At 36.6% G+C, this 23,957-nt stretch overlaps 2 protein-coding genes and 1 pseudogene across 2 annotated transcripts; 1 reads left to right on the top strand and 2 right to left on the bottom strand.

The window, feature by feature from the left end:
- LOC107602048 (L antigen family member 3-like) lies at window positions 1-984 on the bottom strand. Its single transcript, XM_016294435.1, has 3 exons — window positions 917-984; window positions 554-682; window positions 1-348 (listed from the first exon to the last, which is right to left on the bottom strand). The coding sequence occupies exons 1-3, from the start codon at window positions 961-963 to the stop codon at window positions 234-236; spliced, it is 291 nt and encodes a 96-aa protein (XP_016149921.1). The 5' UTR covers window positions 964-984; the 3' UTR covers window positions 1-233.
- A 2,974-nt stretch (window positions 985-3,958) lies between these two features.
- On the top strand, window positions 3,959-10,465 carry LOC107602037 (cGMP-dependent protein kinase 1-like; annotated as a pseudogene).
- rhobtb2b (Rho related BTB domain containing 2b) lies at window positions 10,226-23,909 on the bottom strand. The gene is made up of 10 exons (XM_016294474.1): window positions 23,812-23,909; window positions 22,218-22,419; window positions 22,009-22,112; window positions 21,748-21,933; window positions 18,900-19,846; window positions 16,861-16,979; window positions 16,306-16,456; window positions 15,423-15,511; window positions 11,912-12,017; window positions 10,226-10,777 (listed from the first exon to the last, which is right to left on the bottom strand). The coding sequence occupies exons 1-10, from the start codon at window positions 23,832-23,834 to the stop codon at window positions 10,554-10,556; spliced, it is 2,151 nt and encodes a 716-aa protein (XP_016149960.1). The 5' UTR covers window positions 23,835-23,909; the 3' UTR covers window positions 10,226-10,553.
- Between the last annotated feature and the right edge of the window lie 48 nt (window positions 23,910-23,957).

The following is a 23,957-nucleotide window of genomic DNA, read 5'->3' as shown; positions in this document are numbered from 1 at the left end:
CCTGAGAGTGAGTACTTTTTCAGTACATTTTCATTTTTGGGTAAACTATTCCTTTAACACAACTCAAAACAATTGACTTAAGACATTATGAAGTGCTGCACTTCTCAAACAGAGCAAAAGGAGAGTCCTCGCACATGGCAGATGACGTTTCCCTTGGACATCCGCATAACACAGAGCAAACAGCATCTGCATCGGCATTTCTCCTCTTATGCTTGTATTTGCCTCTCAGAGTGTCACTGTGAAACAGGCGGTCCAAATGCATCCATAGTTTCCATCACTAGAGACAAATGGTCCAAGAATGAACTTACAGAAACACGAAGAATACGGGCTTCATCTGCGGTCCATCTCCTATAAAAGACATGAGCAAAAATCAGACTAGTTTTATTGTGTATAATAGAAATATTCCATTAATTTCAACAACAAAACACATGCATATCTAGTAAATGTTACATGTGATTGTATTTGGGGGGGGTAATTAGACCAGTGTGGCAAAGTGTGTCGACCTAAATCTAAATAACTTTTTTTAGGTGATCGTTCATGTGGTGTAACTCACACAGACAGTGTTTGTCCTGACAAATCCAGGTGTTTAGTGATTCCTCCTTTCCTGGGCTCAGGGTCAGGAGATAGAGACTGCAGGGCGATAGTTGCCTCTCTCTCGGATGGGAAAGGGACCTTTAGAAAGCTGATATTTTGTTAAAGGTAAAGAGAATAGGACATGAAATGCATGCACCTCTAGTTCTGATTCATTGAGCGAGCTACTGTGCTACTTGGCTGCACATGTATGTCTCTGAGCAAATCCCGCAGTGCAAGCAGGTAAGAGCTGGGAAAGTTTGAATAAATCCTACGATACAAAAGCAGAGCTCATCTCTGTCGTAATGAATTATTTCGACATTTAGGAACAGCAGTAAAAGGATACAATTCAAGTTTTCTATCTGAACCGTTTTCACTCATGCAAGCCGCCATGTTGTCATGTTTTGATTTGTGCTTCAGATTGAAAGCGGCATTTTCGTCGTGTTTTTATAAAACGTAAACTTTATTTCCATAGAGTAACATTCGACAAAACTCGATGTACTTTACATCCGACAAATCCTGCATTCAACATAAATGTTTAATGTGTTCTTATATTTAATGTTCTGTTTAGGGATTATTGTACGCTTGGTTTAGATTATCAAAAGTAAAATCATATTTTTACGATGATTATATTTTAGATCCGTCTATAAAAAAAAAATACAGTCGCAAAAGTAGTAGCAAAAAGTGATTTACAACATAAATGTCAAGCAGTGATGAAAATGTAAATAAATATTATATTATTTTGTTAAATTATTGTAATGAATCTTATGATAATATTTTGTAAATGCCGCGAAGTAAGCTCGGACATTTTCTGAAATACTTAATTTAAATGAATCATTCGAACGAATTGATTCAGGCAAATGAATCGGACTTTTGAATGCTTCATACAAGAGCGAGTAAACATTTAAAGGGGTCATATGATGCGATTTCAAGTTTTTTTATAACTATACAAAATATTTCTATTTCAAATAAATGTTCATTTAAACTTTGAATTCATCAAAGAATCCTGAAAAAAGTATGCAAAAAAAACAGCTTCCAGCATTTAAAGTAATAAGCAATATTGCTTGAGCACCAATAAAACAATAAAAATACATACACTTGTGAAAGTTTGTGTTTGTATAGGATTTTTTTTTGTTAAAGGAGTCATATGATGCGATTTAAATTTTTCCTTTCTCTTTGGAGTGTTACAAGCTCTTGGTGCATAAAGAAGATCTGTAAAGTTGCAAAGACTAAAGTCTCAAATCCAAAGAGATATTCTTTATAAAAGTTAAGATTCAACCTCGCCTACCTAAAACGGCTCGTTCTAACACGCCCCCACGTATCTACATCACTGTGTGGGAAGATTTGCATAACGCCTGACTCACAGCCTGTAAGTACGTTTTTTATATATAAATAATTTGCCACTGATGATTCAAACACGAGTTTTGAGCAGTAGTGTTTGTAGTTTGTCATTTCTCCGATCACAAATGCAGACATGGTTTTATGTTTACGCAGCGCGATACACAACGCAACACATAAAAAGACAGTATAAGTCATTATAATCAGTAATTATGTCCCCACTGGATGCAACAAGTGCCTTATTTGTAATGGTTTTTATTGGTTTTGTCTCGCGCCAATCACAACGCACTGGATAGCTGGCCAATCACAGCACACCTCGCTTTTCAGACCGATGAGCTTTGTAAAAATCGACGCGTTTCAGAAAGTCGGGGCATAGAGGAGAAACAATAATGTACAGTATGTTTTTTTTAACCTTAAACGCATAAACACATTTCATTACACCAAATACACAAAATAACAAAGGAGCGCAAACTCAAAATAGCTATTTGTAATGTTACACTGCTTCTTTTCGATATAAGTAGCTCGTTACTGGAAAAGCTAAGTTATATGGCCGAGCCACTGTCGCTCGTGTCACTGTTACCGAAAATGTAGTTATATTATTTATTAGTAGTGTGTATAATTTTACTTCTTTAACACTGGTCAGTTCAAATGAATCAAACCTACAGTGGGAAACACACCTGCAGCATCTTCACACATCCGAGACCCGTTATGAGGTCGCAAGCTGCGTTTGGACGCGCATATGATGCCCAGAAATGCAGTCTAGTTAGTGTGTACACTACAGTAGGCAGCGCGCTAGGTGTTGAGTCTCTCTCTGGTCATCTGCGCTGATCGATTCGGTTCAGTCCTCTGAGCTTTTTTATTGCAGGTAAGTCCGACACAGCGGAACATCTTTTATTACATGCTTTAATTTCATTTTAATCGAAAACTTTTTTCTTTTATGAAAAATCTAAAATCTTAAAAACATAAATCACAGAGTTCTAAATATGTTATGTTATGATACGAGTTTTTATAAACAGCTTAACCTGTGAAGTGATTTTTACAAGGACCATAATAATAATCATATTAATAAGCTTATTTTGTTACCTGTTTTTCATTTGCTGTTGCATATACTGTATCTTTATGATTTAATACGGTAAATAACTTATTATTTAGGCTAGAAAACAATGTGCTAAACATATAACGTAATATATAAAGAAATATATATAACGTCTAACTCACTTATGTTCTGTTTAATCTCTATATGGTTCTCTGTGTAGGCTATTTGTTCGTCTGAATATTTATTATATATATATATATAATTTTATTTTTAAAAATATTTTTATACAGTGGTTTTATTTATGTGGGATTCAAAGACCTTTAAAAAAACGGATTATGAAAATGTAAAACAAGGAAACATAATGACATAACGACGTAATCGAAATATGTAAAACCGAGTACTAGGAGACTATGAAATTCATAATTTCCATAATTTAATAATAATTTTTCAAATTCAGCTTCACACTTGAATTGTTGCTCTAAAAATATGTAATAATACTAATTTTTAAAAAATTATTAAAAAATAAAGCATTTTAAAATCCCACTGTATTTTGCTGGCTATTAAATGTATTAATAATGTATTTTAGGTGTTTGGTTTCATTTAATCATGAACTTAAAAAGAAATATGTGAGACCAAATACTAACAGACAATAAAATTCATGTTAATTTTTTTAATTAATCCTCACATTTGAACTGTTACTCACAGAATATAATTTGTAATGAAAAACTGTATTCAAAATAAAAGCATTTTCAAGAGGACTCCACTGTATCTACTGGCTATTTTTTTTTACACTGTATTTCTGTTTCATTTATTCATAACTCTGCCCTCATCATCAAACCTCCATCCCAAACACTGTAAAGTTGCTTGTTATGCTGCATTTTACTTTAATTCTTTATTGGATTTCAATGCTTTTATAGATGCATAACCCTCCAGTGGTGACGGGCTGATGGGAACTCTCCGTGACTTCCAGGTTGTCCTGCAGACTAAGATTGAGGAGCTGCAGCAATGTGACGCCCTCATGCATTTTATTTCATTGATGTCGGAGCAGCGTTACCAGATGAGCCCCAGCGCACTAAACGCCAGGCCATATCAGCCGAACCCACGGGGCTGGATCCAAATCAACTCAGCCACGTCACCCTCACCAACTACAGCAAGAGCGAGGAGTGAGTTCGAGCCCGGATGCATCAGGTAAAGCTTCAGTCAATTAGAAAAGCAACATGTTCGATTCAATCCCATCCCAGGTCTCGAGAGTTGATCCAGAAGGCTCTTTTGGAGAATGATTTCATGAAGCACCTGGAGGCCAGTCAGATCCTTACTATCATGGACTGCATGTATCCCACCACACTGGCACAGGGCTGCTGCGTCATCCGGGCGATGATGGCTCTACTGTCTACATTCTGGAAGGTGAGGAGCATCTGCTTCAAAGCTACTATTTATACTATGAGCAGTTAAAACTATTTTGAGAAAACTGAAAGTGTCCCAAACAACAGCGTTTTGTTTTTATGCTAACCTCTGTCAAGTGAATGTGCAGTTTTCTGACTTATTTTGTTTTCGAATTTGTCATTGTGTTTTCTGACTTGTTATAATGTTTTCAGAATTGTGATTTGTTTTGCACTTCTCTGCCACCGTACGTCTCTCTCTTTTGTGTCGATAGAAAGATGACAGACAGTGTCTGCTGTTCAGGGTCAGCTAAATGAATAGCTTGAAAATAAAATCGCTTCTTCATACTCAATTTCTTACAGCATCCTGCGCTCATTGTCTGCTCTCCCTCCATCAGTCATTTCTGGGCTTTCTCACTTCTTGCTCTTTTGTGGTCAGAGGTCAACTCCATCTTCAATGTACATCTGACGTCACTGAAGCATCAGAGAGTGATGAAGTAGGGGGTGAAGGTCTGTTGGAAATGTCAACAGCTACTTAAGGTTTAAAGTAAGACTTTATAAATCTAAGTTAAGGAGGTAGATACTTCACTTTAATCAAACTTGACTGGCATATGTTGAAATCTTTTGAAAACACGTCAGACCGAGTCATTTTAGTGGTTCATCAGATACTGAGGTCATTTAACATGAAAATTCAAATGTTTAGCTACTGCTAGCATACTGCTTATTAAGTAATGCACAGTATATAGTTATCCTGCCTGTAGTTTTTTTAAACAGTTTTTTGTAAAACAGAATGCATTGCATCGCGTAACACGTTTCAATCAGTAGTATGCTACACTGTCACATGATCTTTGTTTAAATCGGGGAATGGCATCCAGCTATCTAATATCTAATACCTGTCCTTCGGATGAGACGTTAAACCGAGGTCCTGACTCTCTGTGTGACCTCGGCATCCTGGCCAAATTTGCCCATTGGCCTCTGATCATCATGACCTCCTAACAATCCCCATATCTACTGATTGGCTTCATCACTCTGTCTCCTCTGCAGCAATAACCTGGTGTGTGGTGGGTGTTCTGGCGCACTATGGCTGCCGTCACATCATCCAGGTGGATGCTGCACACTGGTGGTGGATGAGGAGATACCCCCTGACAATGTAAAGCGCTTTGAGTGCCTAGAAAAGCGCTATATAAATGTAATGAATTATTTTTATTATAATATGTCTCTCAGTGACTTCTGCGTGATCTGCATGCTGGGGGTGGGCGGCTTCAGTTGGGTGGAGCTGGTAAGACGAGTAGTTAGTTAGTAGTCTCTGTAGGGGTGATTAGAAGTTTATCGATTCTCTACAGGTGCAACTGAAGAACGATCACAGTCGCTCCTTCGCCATGAAGGTCCTGAAAAAGCGTCACATCCTGGACACGAGTCAACAAGGCCACATCCTGTCTGAGAGACGCATCATGATGGAAGCCCACAGTCCATTAACTGTCAGGTCTGTACGGCTCGGGGCCTGATTTCATTGATTTAATAGAATAATTCTAATTAAAATAATTATAAATATTATTATGATATAATTCATAATATTAGTTATACTAATATATAAATTTACTAATATATGGCAGTTAGAATCTAATTAGAATTATTATTATCTGATTATAATAATTTAAAAAAATAAATAAAAATCTAAGTTGACCGTTGACTCTGTAACTTTACACATTTTATTAATGACATGGTATTTTTCTGAAAAGCATGCCATAGTAAGCCCACAATGTTTATATGCTTCAGACTTTCCCCGGACGTTCAGAGATTCGAAGTACCTGTACATGCTGCTGGAGGCGTGTTTGGGTGGAGAGCTGTGGACTCCGCTCAGAGACAGGTATCAGGAACGCATGCAGTATTTGCTCTCATTCTTCTGATTGGTTTGAGTGACTTAAGGCTGTTTTCAGAGGCTCGTTTGATGACGGCACCACACGCTTCTACGCAGGATGTGTGGTGGAAGCGCGCGCTTTTCTACACTGCCGTGGAATTATCTAGAGACCTGAAGCCTGAGAACATCATACTGGACCACCGGGGATATGCCAAGCTGGTAATTTTTGTACTATTTATATACTATTTATTATTATTTTGAATTAGGTTTAATTGTTTTATTTTCAGTTTACATTTAAACTTTTTTTTTTTGTGTAGCATCTTTATTTAGCTTTAAATTAAAGCTAAATTGCATTCCTATTTTTAGTACTTCAACTAAAATGTAAAAAGCACTAAATCCAACATAACATACTTAGGTTTTTATAGTTTAAGTGTAGTAATATTTTTTATTTTATTTCAGCTTTAATTTTTTATTTTTTAATTAAAATGTGTAATCGTTGTTTGTAGTAGTTTTAAATTAGATTTCTTACATTTTTATTTAAATTCTATTAATTTTTGTACTTAAGTTGCTTTAAGTACTTCATTTCCATTTAGTGTCCATCTAATAATATTATTATTAATACTTTTGTTTTTTGTAGTTTTTCTATTTCGCTTCAAATTAGTTTTCACACTTATTTCAGTTGTAGTAATTTTAGTGCTTGAAATCTTCGAATTTTTTAGGTTTCAGTGTTCATCTAATATTTGTTTTATTTTATTTCAGATTCAATTTTAAGTAACAAAAACTAATTTTCAAAGTTTTAGTTTAGTTATACGGCTTTGATTTGATTGCTTACATTTTTTATTTAATCCTTTACATTTTTAATTCATATTTTTAATAGCTTTTATTTTTTGCAATATCTCTATTTAGCTTTAAATGTACTTTTTACATTTTTGTTTCAGTTCTAGTAATTTTAGTACTTCAATAAAATACAAAGTACTTCATTTTATTTGAAGTGTTCATCTGATATTTATATTCTATATTAACTTTATCTTAATTTTAAAACTACTGCACATGCTATATTTCATATCCAGAGCCAAAGTAATAAATAAAAAGTTTACTTTTTTAAAAGTTTTTTGTAGCCATACATTATATTAGTCTACAAAATTGGTAAGCATATGTCTTTAGATTTCCAAGACGACGAGGAACAGTCAAATGTGTCTTGAATATTTTGTTGGTAAATATACAAAATTTTAATGGCAAAGAACAGTTGTTGTTTTCAAGGTGGACTTTGGTTTTGCTAAAAACGTTGGCTTGGGGAAGTCCAGAGTACGTGGCTCCTGAGATCATCCTAAATAAGGGACACGACGTCTCGGCCGACTACTGGTCTCTAGGAATCCTCATCTTTGAGCTGCTTAGATTAGAGTTACTAATGCCATTATTAACAAGCTTAAGTTTTTCCTGTTTCTAGAATCCACAGTTCACACTCTGCCTTTTCTAATTATTAACATTCAACACCATTGTCCTCTTTCCCCCCAAGCCCACCTTTCTCAGGGTCAGATCCCACGAAGACGTACAACATTATTCTTCGAGGAATTGATATGGTGGAGTTTCCCAAGAAAATCACCAAGAGTGCTGCGAACTTGATCAAGAGAGACTGTGCAGGTGCGAGTCACTGTCAGCACGTTTATTCAAACAGCCTGTGCTTAACTCTCTTATACTAAAATGAATCACTATGACAATTCATTTTGTAGTCTACAGTAATAAAATTTTATATAATTTTATTAAAAAAATGTAACAAATAATTAACCTTTTGTTATGAAAACCTGAGCTGCTGCAGTAACATTATTCTCTATATTATTGGGGCATTATTACAGAAGTACAGTGACTTACAAGTTCGGCCCATGTAATTTAGTGAAGGTTCACCTCTGCTTTTGCATCACTTTCTGCGAGATGCAATATTACGTTTATGTTGTGCATATATCCGATTAAGTCAGTACAGTAACAAGGCACTTTAGTTTAGTGTTTCATTGGTAATATATATTTTTTTGTTTGTTTTTACTTGCTTTTGATTGGTAATATGCATTGCTAAGGACTTCATTTGGACAGCTTTAAAGGCGATTTTCTCAATATTTGGATTTTTTTGCTCCCTCAGATTCCAGATTTTCAAATAGTTGTATCTCGGCCAAATATAGTCCTATCCTAACAATATTAACCATATTCATAATCGAACCATACATCAATGGAAAGCTTATCTATTCAGCTTTCAGAAGATGTATAAATCTCAATTTAGAAAAATGTACCCTTATGGTTTTGTGGTCATATATATATATATGAGGGAAGTCGTGGCCTAATGGTTAGAGAGTCGGACTGGCAGGGATTGTAGGTGGGGGGAGTGAATGTACAGCTCTCTCTCTCACCTTCAATACCACGACTGAGGTGCCCTTGAGCAAGGCACCGAACCCCCAACTGCTCCCCGGGCGCTGCAGCATAAATGGCTGCCCACTGCTCCGGGTGTGTGTTCATGGTGTGTGTGTTCACTGCTGTGTGTGTGCACTTTGGATGGGTAAATGCAGAGCACTAATTCCGAGTGTGGGTCACCATACTTGGCCACGTCACTTTCACTTTATATATACACACATACATACACTTGTGGCAAAATGGTGCACTGAAAGGTGTATAAAAACCAAAGCAGAAACAGATTTAAATCAAAAATGTATTAAGCAAAACAAATAATTTTTGCTATTGTAATTAAATTTAAATATGGATATGCATTTCCTTTCATTACAGTTTTGTTCTACAGAACCCCAGCTGATTGTGTGATATGACATATTCAGTAGGCTATCAAGAGTTAATGATGGAGCAGTACTGAATTAGCACAAGATCCAGATCCTCACACAAAACAGACATTTAAAATGAAAAACATTCACTCGCCTCCATGTCATTCCAAACCTGTGACCTTCTCTCTTCTGTGGAGAACAAAAGGTGTGTTTTTGAATATCCTCCACAGAAGAAAAAGTCATACAGGTCTAGAGGGACATGAGGGTGAGGAAATAATCACTTTTGCGTGAACTCTCCCTTTATTTGCATGGAATTCAAGAAAGGTTCTGCCTTTTACTAAATGTGTAAACTTGATTCTATATGCAAACTACGCTGTAGTGAAAAATATAAGCTCGATGACCATCTAGTGAGGATTTGACACTGAAAGACTCTGCCAGCAGAATCTCACATGACATGACGTCTCTGAATAACATGACTAGGGACAATTATGTGGCAAACTCACATTTTCCCATATAATTTCAGCACTAGAGTCTAGTGATCGCCTGTTATAATAAAGAGAAATATATATATATATATATATATATGAATGATTCAGGCGATGAATCACAAAGAGCCATTGTAGGTACAATGCTAAAAATCAAATATTATTGGCTAAAAATGCGATCTGTACAAACAGGTTTAGTTTTGTTTTTTGGGTGACTGTTCGGTTTTCCCACAGTTCTGCATTGAGGCTAAATGGTTTTAGATCAGTAGTTCTTAATTAGTGGATCAGGGAAAAAACAACTTACTAACTAAACATTCAGCATAGCAAAATATCTGAATTATTAATATTTTAAATATATTAGAAATCTCTTTTGACATTGATGTCAAATTTGTGTCCAAACCAGTTTTGTTATTGTTAACTAAAACTATTAAAAATGGTTTTTGGTAACTGAAATGAAGTTGCAATAAAATAAAATATAAATATCAAATGAAAAATGAAAAATTAGAAACACTGCCTTGACAAATAAACTGAAATAAGTTTGAAATTGTAGTACTAAATTACTATAACCAAACTAAAAAATAAAATTGAAGCTAAAAATAAATTAAATCTCAAAACGAAATAAAATATCAAAATGTTCAATATTAATATTTTGTCAAAAATGACAATAGCATAAATGTACTAAAATTAAATTAGTAACAGAAAATATAAAGATTTATTCAAAATGTTAATAAATTATATAAATAATATACTACCACAACAGCAATACATTTAATAGGTTTTTTACGATAAACAATTTTTGACTGTTTGATGTCCAAAGTAAAATCAGCTGACGACCACTAAAACACGGCAAAGTTTCTTCATTGCTTTGAGATGAAATACTTACCTGTTTAGCTTAAAAGCAGAACGACTGTAGTCACATTTGGTAAACATTGTACATCTAGACTTGTTTGGCAGCCGTGTCCTGTGTGATGCCTGTACACTTCCAAGTGCAGGACCTCAAGCACCAAGAACTTCAACGCACGACTGATGAGATGCTGATCTGAAATCAGCTGTGGAAAAAGCAGAAAGATTGGAGGATCTGTTCACTGCAGCTCACGGCTGCTCCATCTATAAGGCTTCACCCTCGTCGCTTCAAATAATAGCAGAGGAGCCTGAGGAAGAGGAGGATGATGAAGATGAAGAGGGGTTCGAAGGAGAGGGCGGAAGATTCCACAGCACCCATTTACGCTTGTTTTGGCGTTTTTGGGACAGGTAGTGCTCCTTTTCCCGCTCTTTCCGAGCTCTCTGGTAGTGGTCGTCCTCCTTCAGGTACCAGACTGGAGGCCAGCGGTGCTTCTCAAAGTATTCTTGGTTCTCTGAAAATGCAAATGAACATGCATCCAATGGGGTTATTGTAATAAACATTAACAGTAAAAAAAAGATTTTTGCTGCTTGAAATAAAATATATACAATAATATAAAAATATTTGAAAAACATCAAGTCAAGCTTTATTGTCATTCTGCTAAATGTGTGGACACACAGTGGAACGAAATGCCGTGCTGGCAGGACCATGGTGATACATAGTTAAACATACAACACTAGATTTAAGAAACAATTTTTTAAACCTATACATAGCTAACTTATTGAAAGCAGTAATCTAATTATAGTATATTATATATAATTGACTATACATACACAATCTAAGACAGACTATAGGCTACAAGTACTACGACAGACTAATATACAACTTTACATTATGACATACTTATCAGATTTCAGCTAGTAGCCAAAGCTAAATTTATATTTAGTTTAACATGTACTAAAATAAATAAATAAAAAGGAATTTACTTTCAATTTAAATAACTAATTTAAAATTAATGTATTTTAATTAATAACTCGCAACTGTGAGAAATAAAGTCAGAATTGCGAGACAAACTTTTTCTCTTGCAAGTTTATATCTCACAATTCTATGGAACACCGTTTCCGCCACTAAATAAAAATAAAAAATAAGGTAATTGCGACTTTTTATCTCACAATTCTGACTTTTTTTTCTCAATTGCGAGTTATATAGTCAGAATTGCGTGATATAAACTCGCAATTCTGACTTTTTTTCTCGGAATTGCGAGTTTATATCTTATAATTCGGAGAAAAAAAGTCAGAATTGTGAGATAAAAAGTCGCAATTACCTTATTTTTTATTCAGTGGCGGAAACGGGCTTCCATACAATTCTGATTTTCTTACAATCGTGAGCTTAAATCCCGCAATTCTGACCTCTTTTCTCAGAATTGAGAGACATAAACTTGCAATTGCAGTCATAATCACATTTTTTTTTATTTGGCAGAAACAAGCTTGACAATTATGGACATTTTGAAAAACAAATTAATAATATGACAAAAAAACAAGAATATTAATAAAAAATAAAAACTTAAGAATATTAATAACAACTCAATAACTATATCTAAAATACAAAAAATATAAAAGAAATGAAAGACAAACATTTGATGTACTACCTGCTGATTTGGCCCTCATGTCTCGGGGGAATTTGCGGCACACGTTGTTGTAGTTGGTGCAGATGTGGTGAAGGCACCAATCGGTGAGCTGGTAGGCACAGTGGAACTGAAACCACATGACAACAAAAAATATCATAATTTACTCGCCCTCCTGTTGTATCAAAAACATATAGACTTAAACTATCATTCAAAAGTTTGGGGTCAGTAAGATTTATAAACTTTTTTGAAAAAAGTCTCTTATGCTCACCAAGCCTGCTGAAGTACAGTAAAACAGTGATTTTGTGAAATATTATTACAACTTGAACTGTTTTGGATTTAAATATATTTTGTAATGTAGTTTATTCCTGCGATGAAATGCTGTCTATGCATTACTCCAGTCTTCAGTGTCACATGATTCTTCAGAAATCATTCTAATATGCTGATTTTCTGCTGAAGAAACATTTATTATTATCAATGTTGAGAACAATTGGGCTGCTTCATATATTTGTGGAAACCGTGATACATTTTTTCTTCAAGATTTTTTGAAGAACAGCATTTATTTCAAATTTAAATCTTTTGTAACAAATGTCTTTACTGTCAACTTTTGATCAATTTAATGCATCCTTGCTGAATAAAATTAACAATTTCTATGACTGACTTCAATCTTTCGAATGGTAATAGAAACATCAAGTTCCTGGTTTTCTTGTGTCTTCTAACCAAAATTGAGCCACGATGCACAAAATAAATTTCAATATAACCTAACTTTTCATTTTGTTTCTTCATGCCCTGGTCATTGAACAAGTGCCCGATATGCTAAATATCTCAGAGTTTGTGTTCCACTGAATGGTTTGTAATGACATTAGTGTGAGTTAGCTCATTCTCCACAGTCAGTGTATACCGGTTCAACCATGGCAATCAAGCTCTGCTGAATGCGTTGCATAAATCATACCATTTAGTTTCATTATTACATCAGCAGAGTCGTCTACAGAATCACACTTTATGGCAGAGAGCTGCTTAGACATGAAATGCTCAGCGTTCCTGAGAGACTTTAGTAAAGCAAGTGACTCTGCTTGACCAGTCATGCATGACAGAAAGAACCACGTGAACCATCACAGGAATGCCACAAAAATATGGCTGGCTTCACACTAAATCCCAGAGCATTTCCTCATGCAGGTTCTTATTTAGTGAACTCAACAAATCTCAAATGCCTGTGATTGTTAAAGGGGTCCTATTATGCTCTTTTACAAAGTCTTGATTTTGTTTTGGGGGTGTACTACAATAGGCTCTCATACTAGGTTGTTCGAAAAACACATAATTTTTCACATATTTTACATTATTACAACACTTCTCTCCCCAGTCTGGCATGAACGGCTCGAATAGTTCCTGTATCAAATGAAGGCCTGCCTTCTGAAATACGAAATGTGTTGTGATTGGTTAGCTGGGCCAGTGTGTTCTGTGATTGGATAGCTGGGCCAGTGTGTTCTGTGATTGGTTAGCTGGGCCAGTGTGTGTTGTGATTGGTTAGCTGGGCCAGTGTGTGTTGTTATTGGAAGCACTCGGCGTCTGGTCGGGAAATGTCATGCCCCTTACTATAGCCGCCTGCGAGAGTCAGTGTAAATATTGCGTCAAAATCAAATCAATTTGAGCGTGATTTAAACCCGGATGATTGTAACCACTCTAAGTTCGTCTGCCTTGGGAAAGCTAGCGTGTCTCCGACATAGTGATAACACTCGTTGCCTTCTCTAGTGCAGCTCAACCAGGTCTCGCCCCATTCGTCGGTATTTGTGATATCACAAATCCCGGAAAACATGCGTTGTAGTCCAAACGAGTCGTTCGTTGTAGTTTTTGAAAAGTGATTTCTGTTAAATAAAATATCTCCTTTTGAATTGGACTTTGAGCTTAGTAACTTTGCAGATCTTTTTTTATGCTCAAACAGCAACATTACAGACTAACTAAAGTTGAAAAAGTATAATAGCCCCCCTTTAAAGGGTTAGTTCACCCAAAAATGAAAATTCTGTCATTAATTACTCACCCTCGTGTTGTTCCAAACCTATAAGACCTGTTCATCTTTGGAACACAATTTAAGATATTTTTGATTAAATCCGAGCGCGTTCGCGACAGTATCATGATGCGAGCGTGTGGTGGTGCTGACCCAGATTCGGCATCATGACGTCATCACGCTGGATCTGAGTCAGCGCCGGCACACGCTCACGTCATGGTACTGTCGTGAACGCACGTCCACAAGTGACACAGGAGAGACGAAAATGTGGAATAAAGTCGTTATTTTTGTTTTATTTGTGCAAAAAAGTATTCTCGTAGCTTCGTAACTTTACAGTTTACACTGATGTCACACGGACTACTTTGTCGATCATCTTGGTACTTTTCTGGACCTTGAACGTGGTAGTTACCTTGCTGTCTATGGGAGGGTCAGAGAGCCCTCATATTTCATCAAAAATATCTTAAATTTGTGTTCCGAAGATGAACGAAATTCTTACGGGTTTGGAACAACACGAGGGTGAGTAATTAATGACAGAATTTTCATTTTTGGGTGAACTAACCCTTTAACTCTGCACAACATAGGGCTTGAACGACTTCTGATTTTTTTGAAGTCGATTTTATGTGATGAAAGTCGAAGTCAACTAGTCGCTGATGACGTTATTAATGAACAAATAAGTCTGGAGCTTTGATAAACAGCTTATGCACAGCTATGGCATATGACACAGCGCTGCCCACACAGCTATTGCTCCTATAACAGCTTTTTTATCAGTTCTTTTGTATTTGGGTCGTTATATGTCTCCCATATTTCTGCTCATTCTAAATCAGATACAGATAAAGTAGAACAGTAAAGATTACATTCATATGAATGCATTAGTGAGAGCGATTGCGTGTGTGAATTCATTCTACCTGGCAGCGTCTCTCTACTAGTAGTAAAGCTGTGGAATTTAGTTATTAAGAAATATATGCTAGAACTATTCAGTTTCTAAGATATTTTATTGAGAAATCACAGAACAGTGTTGACAATACATTTCTGTGCTGAATGATTCTGTGCGCGTGATACATACGCACTACTGTCTGTAGCCTATGTGTGTGCATTACAGTGCAGCAGTGCATTAGATTAGAACAGCGATTAATGTACCTGTACAATAAGCTGTTTAAAACGTGCATTCTCCCATTCAATTTAGAGCATCCAGTAATATAATCACACGTCTTGTGGAGCGCTTTCAGAGTATGCATTTATTTGTCATTTTAACTGTTTGGAAACGGGGCGTAAATGTGGAAGTCCTTCAAAGATTTATTATCCTGTTGCGCCCTCTATAGGACCAGCGACTAGTCGACGTCAAGCTAAAAGCGTCATGGCAGAGCATTGAAGTCGACTAATCTATTAGTCGGTGCAACCCCTAGACAGCATTGTTAATCGATAAAGGAAATGATAACTTCAAAACCTATGCACTTCAACTTAGGTGTCATATATACATAATTATATATGGTGACTGCTGAATGAGTTTGTGAGGGTTTTCACTTGTAGTTTTACCTGAGCCATCTCCAGATATACCAGCACATCTCCGTCAATGTCCGTGCCCATGGCGGCAGCCTCCTTCAGAACAGTCACAGTATGCAGTTCTGCAGCAAAACACAATTAAATGGTCGTTCACCCAAAAATGTATATTCTTTAATCATATATTCACCCTCATGAATAAACCTCTCAAAGGAGAGGTTTAACACAATATGCATGCTGCTTTTTCAATGAAATTGAATGGTGATCATTATTACTTCGATTTAAAGGGGTGACCGCATATCCAGTATTTTAAAAAATCGGAATATTTACACTACTGTTTACATATTTTTTTAATTTCTTAAAAAAAGAAAATACATTTAAATTTTTTTAAATAAAAAAAAAGCACTTTTTTTTTTCCAACAAGGATACATTAAAATGACCAAAAATATTACATAATATTTATAACTCTTGAATTTTATATTCAAAGAATCCTGAAAAAAACATTGTTTCCACAAAAATATTAAGCAGCTCAACTTTTTCAATGCTGGTAGCAGCAAATCAGCATATTAGAATGATTTCTGAAGGATCACGTGACACTGAAGACTGGAGTAATGATGCTGAAAATTCAGCTTTGATCACAGGAATGAATTGCATTAAAAAAAATATTCAAATAGAATGCAATTATTTTAAGTCGTAATATTATTTCACAATATTACTATTTTACAGTATTTTTAAATCAAATAAATGCAGCCTTGGAAAACATAAAAGACTACTGAAAAAATCTTACCGACCCCAAATATATAATCAACATAAAACCCCAGAAAACTTGGTTAAAAACTTTTTTATTGTGAAAAACAGTTATAAAGTAATCCTTGTTAGTTTTTATATTCATTATTGACATGATATTCATTCATCAGACCTGTGAGGGCGACCAGGTGAGGCAGGCAGAGGCGATTAGCCAGGATAATGAGCTCCATGGCGTCCAGGTCAGGTCTGGAGCAGAAGTGTCCCGTGTAGAGATACTCCAGCACCGCCTGCATGCTACTACGGGTCGTGTTTGGGAACAACACCTGCAGAAACACAACAAGTCATGACAAAAGCTTTACACAAATGCAAAAACCGGCATAAATCAAAAGCAGATGTCTTCGAGGTTAATATTAACATCTGGACTAGTCTAAACAAAGTTCAGTGAAATACCGTTTCAATACTCCAGCACCGCCTGCATGCTACTACGGGTCGTGTTTGGGAACAACACCTGCAGAAACACAACAAGTCATGACAAAAGCTTTACACAAATGCAAAAACCGGCATAAATCAAAAGCAGATGTCTTCGAGGTTAATATTAACATCTGGACTAGTCTAAACAAAGTTCAGTGATCTCGCAGAGGACAAAAAGACAAGTGGAATTACGCAATTTATCAAATTATACAAGTGATTTATCTTTTTGTCACAGTGATGATTATGACTGCTGTACCTCTTTAGTACAGCTCTCGACAAAAGGCCCTCCAAACATGGCTGCCATCCAATCACAGCTGGAGATGAGCAGGGGTTTATGGGCCTGAACGGTACCATCATCCAGTTTAAACACCACATCTGGGGTATAAAGAAAGAAGTGTTTATTGCAGCAAAACAGATGCTTCCGTGAGGCGGAGGATAATGATACGGAATGGAAGTGGAGCATCCAGTCATAAAATGTCATTTACAGTATTACACGGAATGTCACTGAATCTGGCAAATGTTGGACGAATTAATCAAAAGTAGGGCTGTACACTTAATGAAGTTGAGATATGGGCAAGTGCCTGTGAGTATTAATGCCATATTTAATTTTGAAGTCTGCAAGTTTTGCGTGTTTCTGTGTGAATGAGCGCCATCTCAGTTAGAGGTCTGCGCGGGACTGTTTTTTTAGTCCCGTTCCCGCAAGGTTCTATTCCGCACCCACCCGCTTCCACTATATATTCACTCTTTGTTCACCCGCTGTCCGCTTAGAATAATTTTCTTCCCTACCCGACCGTTCCCGCTAAATTTAGATCTCGTTTCCAGAATCTCACATTTAAATTTCCGCTACTGAAAGAGAGATATAGGCTGACAAATAAAAGTGTAGTCTGCACAAAATTGTAGGCCTATGTTATTTTATTCGTCTTGTCAAGTCTTGAATTTATTGACTTTGACTTGAATTTATATGAATTATCTTAAGACACAAAATTTGTTTAATATTTTATGCAACACAGTAGTGTCATAGAAAATAAAATTGTACAAAAATTGTATTTCTTATTTTTATTCGTCTTGTCAGGATACAATTTGTTTAACATTGACAACACAATAGGGAAAAAGTGTCGCAGAGAGGAAAAAAAACAATTTAAATGTAGGTTGTACAAAAACAGCCTATTAGCTATTTTTATTCGTCTTGTCAAAATACTAAATTCGTTTGACATTTTTCTGTTAACACAGTAGGAAAAGTGTCGCAGAGAAAAATAATGAATACGACATCTTTCATTTAAAATGATAGGCTAAGCAAAATATAAACAAAACCGAGTTGAACTTCCTTCAAGGACAGCGCATCCACACTTTGCTCCATCGTTATTCTGCTCTGTCACTCATCGACAACCTGCCTGTTCTGTCTGAGGGCCGTATATTTAACACAGGTATAGCCTGCTCTGAGCATCGTTATGCACATGCTGCGCACAGACCCCGCAAATAAAATGCGTGACGTTTAAAGCATGCGTGCAGCGCGTGCATAACAGTCCTGAGCGCAAGCTGTACCGGTGGTCAATAAGAATAAAGCGCAGATATGCTGTTCTAAATGGACATCGGGAACGGGGTATTGTTAGACCACAAAAAATCCGGTCGGTTGCCGCGGGAATGCAGACCTCTAATCTCAGTTGTCAAATAAAAAAATAGGAATTGTTCAACTTTAATCTGATCACATTTGAAAACATTACATTTTTAATGTTTCATGCCTTCGTGTGATTGCCAGCATTTTTTGATAATACATTTATATTAGATTAAAAAAAATCCAGAAAGCACCACAATTTCTGGAAAAAAATCATAGTGCCCTATTATTGTAATCTTTTTACTGTTAAACTTGAATTAATTCAATTGATTAGACATGCTTTTTTGTTGTTAAACTTGAATTAAACCATTAAAGCAGAATCCAAAAAGGTCAAAAATAAAAACACAATAGAATAAAAATAATAGAATTTGGGGGGAAAAAATTTTACATTTCATAGGGCCCTACAAATTAATTTTGTTACATTTGTAAAACATTTTAATAAATGTTGTTAAATTGTAGTAAAATGTATGAGTTAAATTAATTAGATATGCGTTTTGATTACAAAAATTTTATTTAACCATTAAAACTGAAATTTTAAAACAGAAGTTTTAATTTAAACAGAAGAAAAAAAATGGAATCCATAAACATTTATACTGAAAAACGGAATTTGGAAAAACGGAATATTTTTATTTTATAAGGCCAAACTTTAGAATCTTTGTGACATAAGATAAAGAAAATTTGACCTGAGAAAGTTCCTTTAAGCAGGCATTCCTTCACCCGATTGGTCCGTCGCACGTGGAAAGCCTTCGTGATCTCCTGATTCATGAAGGCCTCGTTGTTGAGGATGTTGGCGACCATCATGCGCAAGTCAAACACCTCCAGCAGCTCAGCGATGTGTGCGATGTGCATCAGGTCCTTCTCGTGTTCGTCCAGCTGTCCCGTGTAAAGGTAACGCATGACTACACGAAACGGCCCAAGCAGCACCGAGGGGTCCATGTGCACCACCGTCATCGGCCGAGAGATGAACGTGACGGGATCCTGGACCTTTTCTCTCCTGATGCTGACGAAAGCTCGACCCAAAGAAGATAAAAGCTGCCTCCCACGTCCGCCCTCCAGGATCCCATCGGAGTCTGCAGCGATCAGGGTCCCATCACTGATGCAGGCTCTGAGGTTGACCCTGCTTTTTTCATCGCTGCTCTCACACATGTCAAAGCTGGCAGCCCGCACAGGAGGCTCCCGTCCGGTGAGTTGCATACAGTCAGCCTCGGCCTTCACATCCTGGAGGAAAAGGTCGTAGAATTTCGAGGAGGCCGTGGCAAGGTAGACCTTATGAGCGAAGACTCGCTGGTTCTCATGGAGGACCAGAACCACATCAGCACACAGCGGCTCCTCCAGCAGCCGGCCCGGGTGCTCCTCGGTGGTGGAAGGGGGCGGAGGGATGACTATAACAGGTGGAGGAGGTTTGGGAGGCAGGAAGGGTGCCTGCAGGAGAGGCCGTTGGACGTCCCGCAAGTGAGACTTCCAGAACTGCAGGTGGCGCCGTGAGATGAGAGCAGCACGGATGGCATTGTCAAACACATCCTTCACTCCAAACTGAGCCACCACGCTGGTCTCGTAGTACGGCACGCCCAACTCTTTGGCCACCTCACGACCCTTCTCAGGAGGAAGAATCTCGTTCGCTTTGATGGGTCTGTAAGGTTGGTTCATAGAGAAATGTCAACAAAAAGGATGTACTGCAATATCTTTGATGTGAATGTTACATATTTGGTCTTTTATTAATGAAAAATGTCCAATACATGATGTTCATTTTATACTGAAGAGCCAATGAAAAACAGTTCAAAGACATACTGCAAGCCAAAGACATACGGATGGACCAAGACTTTCTATAGCTAGTCAGAAGTAGATGATACTAATATGTATTGTCATGTTTGTATTTTTATATTTAGGAAAATTTGAGAAGAAAGTGATATTGGTCTAAATGAGTCTACCACCAAGCTACTATTATAAGCATGAGCCCCGTCAGACTGGCCGTGGCGGCGGTGTTGCAACAATATATAGTGATATTCTCAATGTTACTCAGAAAACAGGATACAGGTTTAACTCATTCTAAATACTTCTACTTAATGTTACACTGTCAGATATGCAAAAGAAATCTATCGTATCTCTTGCTCTGACTACTGTGTTTAGACCACCAGGGCCGTATACAGATTTCCTAAAAGAATTAGCAGATTTCCTCTCAGACCTATTGGTTATGTTGATAAAGCGCTAATTGTCGGAGACTTTAACATTCACGTTGATAATATAAATGATGCGTTAGGACTTGCGTTTACAGACTTAATGAACTCTTTTGGAGTCAAACAAATCATAACCAGACCCACTCATCCCTGGTAACTAGGAATTACACACGCTTCAGTCTGGATCCAGCCCTTACAAAGACCTGAGATGACCGAACACCTGAGAAGAGATGATGCCAACCCCCCCAGAGGACCTCAGATGATGCCAACCCTCAAACAACATACAAACTACCAAATTTTGCTATAATGGACATCAACTTGAGATAGTCACCACTGATAAGCTATTACTAAATATAATGTAGAATCTTTCATTTTATGTAAAGCTGCTTTGCAACGATTTGCATTGTGAAAAGCACTATACAAATAAACTTGAATTGAATATTTGACTATTTATGATATAAAGACAATTGATATTTTTACATTTATAATATATATATTTCATATTTACAATTTAGAGAAGCAGGTATGAGGCAGTTAATTTTTTAATTAATTATTTTTAGTAAAAAGGTTATTTATATTTTAATTTAATTTATATTTTAATAAATTTTGATTATAAAAGTATTTGATCAAAAATGAGAGGAAAGGCATTTATAATGAATAATTTTCTAATAAATGCTGTTCTTTATATTCAACTTTATCAACATCAATGAATCCAAAAAATCGTCATGTTTTCCACAAAAATAAGAATAAATACCATTTTAAAATATATCAAAATAGAAAACAGCTATTTTAAATTGTAATATTTCATAATATCACTTTTATTTTTAATTAATTAAATAAGCCTTGGTGAATGTAAGAGACTTACATTCACGAACAGACGCATTTAGGTAGATCGGAGGGTGCATTCCCTTCATAAATAAACAATCTTCTGCGTCTTCAGCAACTCAGATGTCAGGAGTAAATGACGACTGCTATGTTCATTATTACATCCAACAACAAAACAACTCAATCGCTTAGGAGCCATTCTTGTCTACACCTGCCCTGGCGTCGAAACAATGGCGGACTGTTGACAGCTCACTCAGGGCACGTCTAAGGTAAAACACCAGTGTCAATCAACTATCGTGGGAGTGGCCTGGGTAATGGTGACGTAACACATCCAAGAATTTGTGAATGGCTTGATTTGAGAAAGGGGTTATGGTTTGTCAGGATTAAAAAAAAAAAAAAAAAAGCACTGGGTGGATCTTTATCATTATAGGGTGGTTGTGTACACACACTGCCAAGACACATTTCAGTTCGAACAATATGTAAAAAGATAATTTTGCATAGATTAAAAAATTTGACAAATTTGACAATTCACCTGGCAAGAGGTCTCCTTGCCCTGTTAACAGCCTCCAGGTCAGCGTAACGCAGGTCTAACTGGCAGCCCACCAGAATGACTGGGGCACGAGGGCAGAAGTGCTTGATCTCTGGGTACCACATGGTCTTCACGTGAAACAGAGAATTGGGGTTGGCAATGGAGAAGCACAGGACCACCACGTCTGACCTAGTGCCCAGACACAAAATAAAGCATTCAAAAAAACATCGTCATTTTCAAGACCGATGCAATCCACAAACACACCTGCCATAAGCGAAGCGCCGGTCTTTGTGATGGTCTCCAAAGGTGTCCCATAATCGAAGAGACACGCTCACATCATCCACTACATCTCTGGAGCGTTCCAGAACCTTCAAAACCAGAAGAGATTTGGATTCAAGTTGGAATTGGACTGGAGTTACAATACTCATTTATGCTTCTGAAGTGTCATAAGTGCAAAGATTAAAAACTCAGACCTCTTGACAGACTCTGTACTGGTCAATGGCCCAGACAGTGGGCACATGGGTGGCGAGGAGCTGGTACTGTGTAAGAGTGGCGTTACACGCGCGGGCACAAATCAGACGCGTTTTACCCACAGCATTGTCTCCCACCACCACACATTTAATGGTCTCGACATTAGGCCTCTCATAGTCCATGTCAGTATCTGTAAACTGGGACCTAAAAGCAATGGATAAAGTCATGCAACTCAAAATACTACAGAAAAATGTCAAATGTCATCAAGCATACTGTAAATTAGGTCTATAAATATATATACTTATTTCCTGATATTCAACATGCAAGCAAGATGGGTATTAATCAAAAGATTAAGTGAGTAAATGATATATATGATATCCCAGATACAAAATGATAGCAGACTTCTTCATTAAATGGCAATAAAAAATGTGTGATATAACAATAAGTTGTTAATGCAGTATCCATATTTTACCATATTCAGTCATAATTGTTCAAACTAATTTTTGCTCAGTTTGCCTGTATGGTCAATGTTTGTGAACTGTAAGGAATATTTATAATTCCCACATTTGTAAAGAATCAAATATTTTACTTGTAAGAGTAATTTTAAGCTTCTGCTACAAAAAAAAGGCCATTACATTGTAGCAACAAATTAATTTAAATATTAGTATTACTCTACAAAGAAAAGCTTACTTTTTCTATAGACTACTACCAAACATTTTTGGCAAAAACTCTTGTAGTGAGTTTAATAGTTTTTTTGTATATGCTATTAGCAAAAATATTTTTTTTTCCGCTTTAACTGGGGACTCCCATTTTAAATGTCTCTCAAAAGTTTCAAGCAAAATAAAAGTAGCACAAGCGTTGCTATGGACAATTACAAAATATCTGCTTTGGCGACGATTTTAAAGATCTTTAACTACAAAAAAAAAAATAGTCCATTACATCGTAGCAGCAAAATTCAAATATTATTTTTCTGAATAGAAAAAAATTACTTTTTGTATAGACTATTAAGAGAATTGTTTTTGTTTTCCCTGCATAAGTTACGAGAAAAATAAAAGTAGTGCTAATAATCTTTAAGCTTCCACTACAAAAAGTAGTCCATTACATCAAAGCAACAAAATTAAATATTACTATTACTCTAGCCTGCATAGAAGATATTACTTTTCTATAGAATATTAACGCAACACATTTTGGAGATAACTTATTACAGCAATGTTTTTTCTGCTGTAACTGGGGACTCCCGCTCTAAATATCTCTCAAAAGTTACAAGAAAAATAAAAGAAGCGCAGTTAGCTAATACATTTAGCCAAAAATAACTAAATAAAAATTAACCACCCAAAGCGTCGTTACTGACCAATCAGAGTCAAGTATTCAAGCGCAGCGCTGTAAATAAAAACAACAGGCTTGCCGTCAGCATCTCTACACGCGCTCAGAATGGGCTGAAAAAAGATGCCGACAAATGCTGTCTAGATAGGTAGCTCACTAGGTTAAGACACAGCCTTCACCCTGAACTTATGTAATACTCCTCACGTCCTGCTCAAGAGGGCAATTAATGTATCCTGTACAAACACATGCATTTATGAACGCGCAAAACCTTACCGAAGTGAACTGAAGGGATGCATCAGGTTGGCATTCGTTTGTGATCTTAGAGATGAAGATGATGGTGATAAAATACCCTTTGGATGCGGCGTGCACCTGAGGCGAACCGGGCATACACTTCATTTTCCCGGCGGAGACGCGGAAGA

Source organism: Sinocyclocheilus grahami, unplaced genomic scaffold (assembly GCF_001515645.1).
Source record: "Sinocyclocheilus grahami isolate Dianchi unplaced genomic scaffold, SAMN03320097.WGS_v1.1 scaffold318.1, whole genome shotgun sequence".
NCBI classification, from domain to species: Eukaryota; Metazoa; Chordata; class Actinopteri; order Cypriniformes; family Cyprinidae; genus Sinocyclocheilus; species Sinocyclocheilus grahami.
Note: the sequence above shows the minus strand (reverse complement) of the source record. Positions and strands in the feature narration are given on the sequence as shown.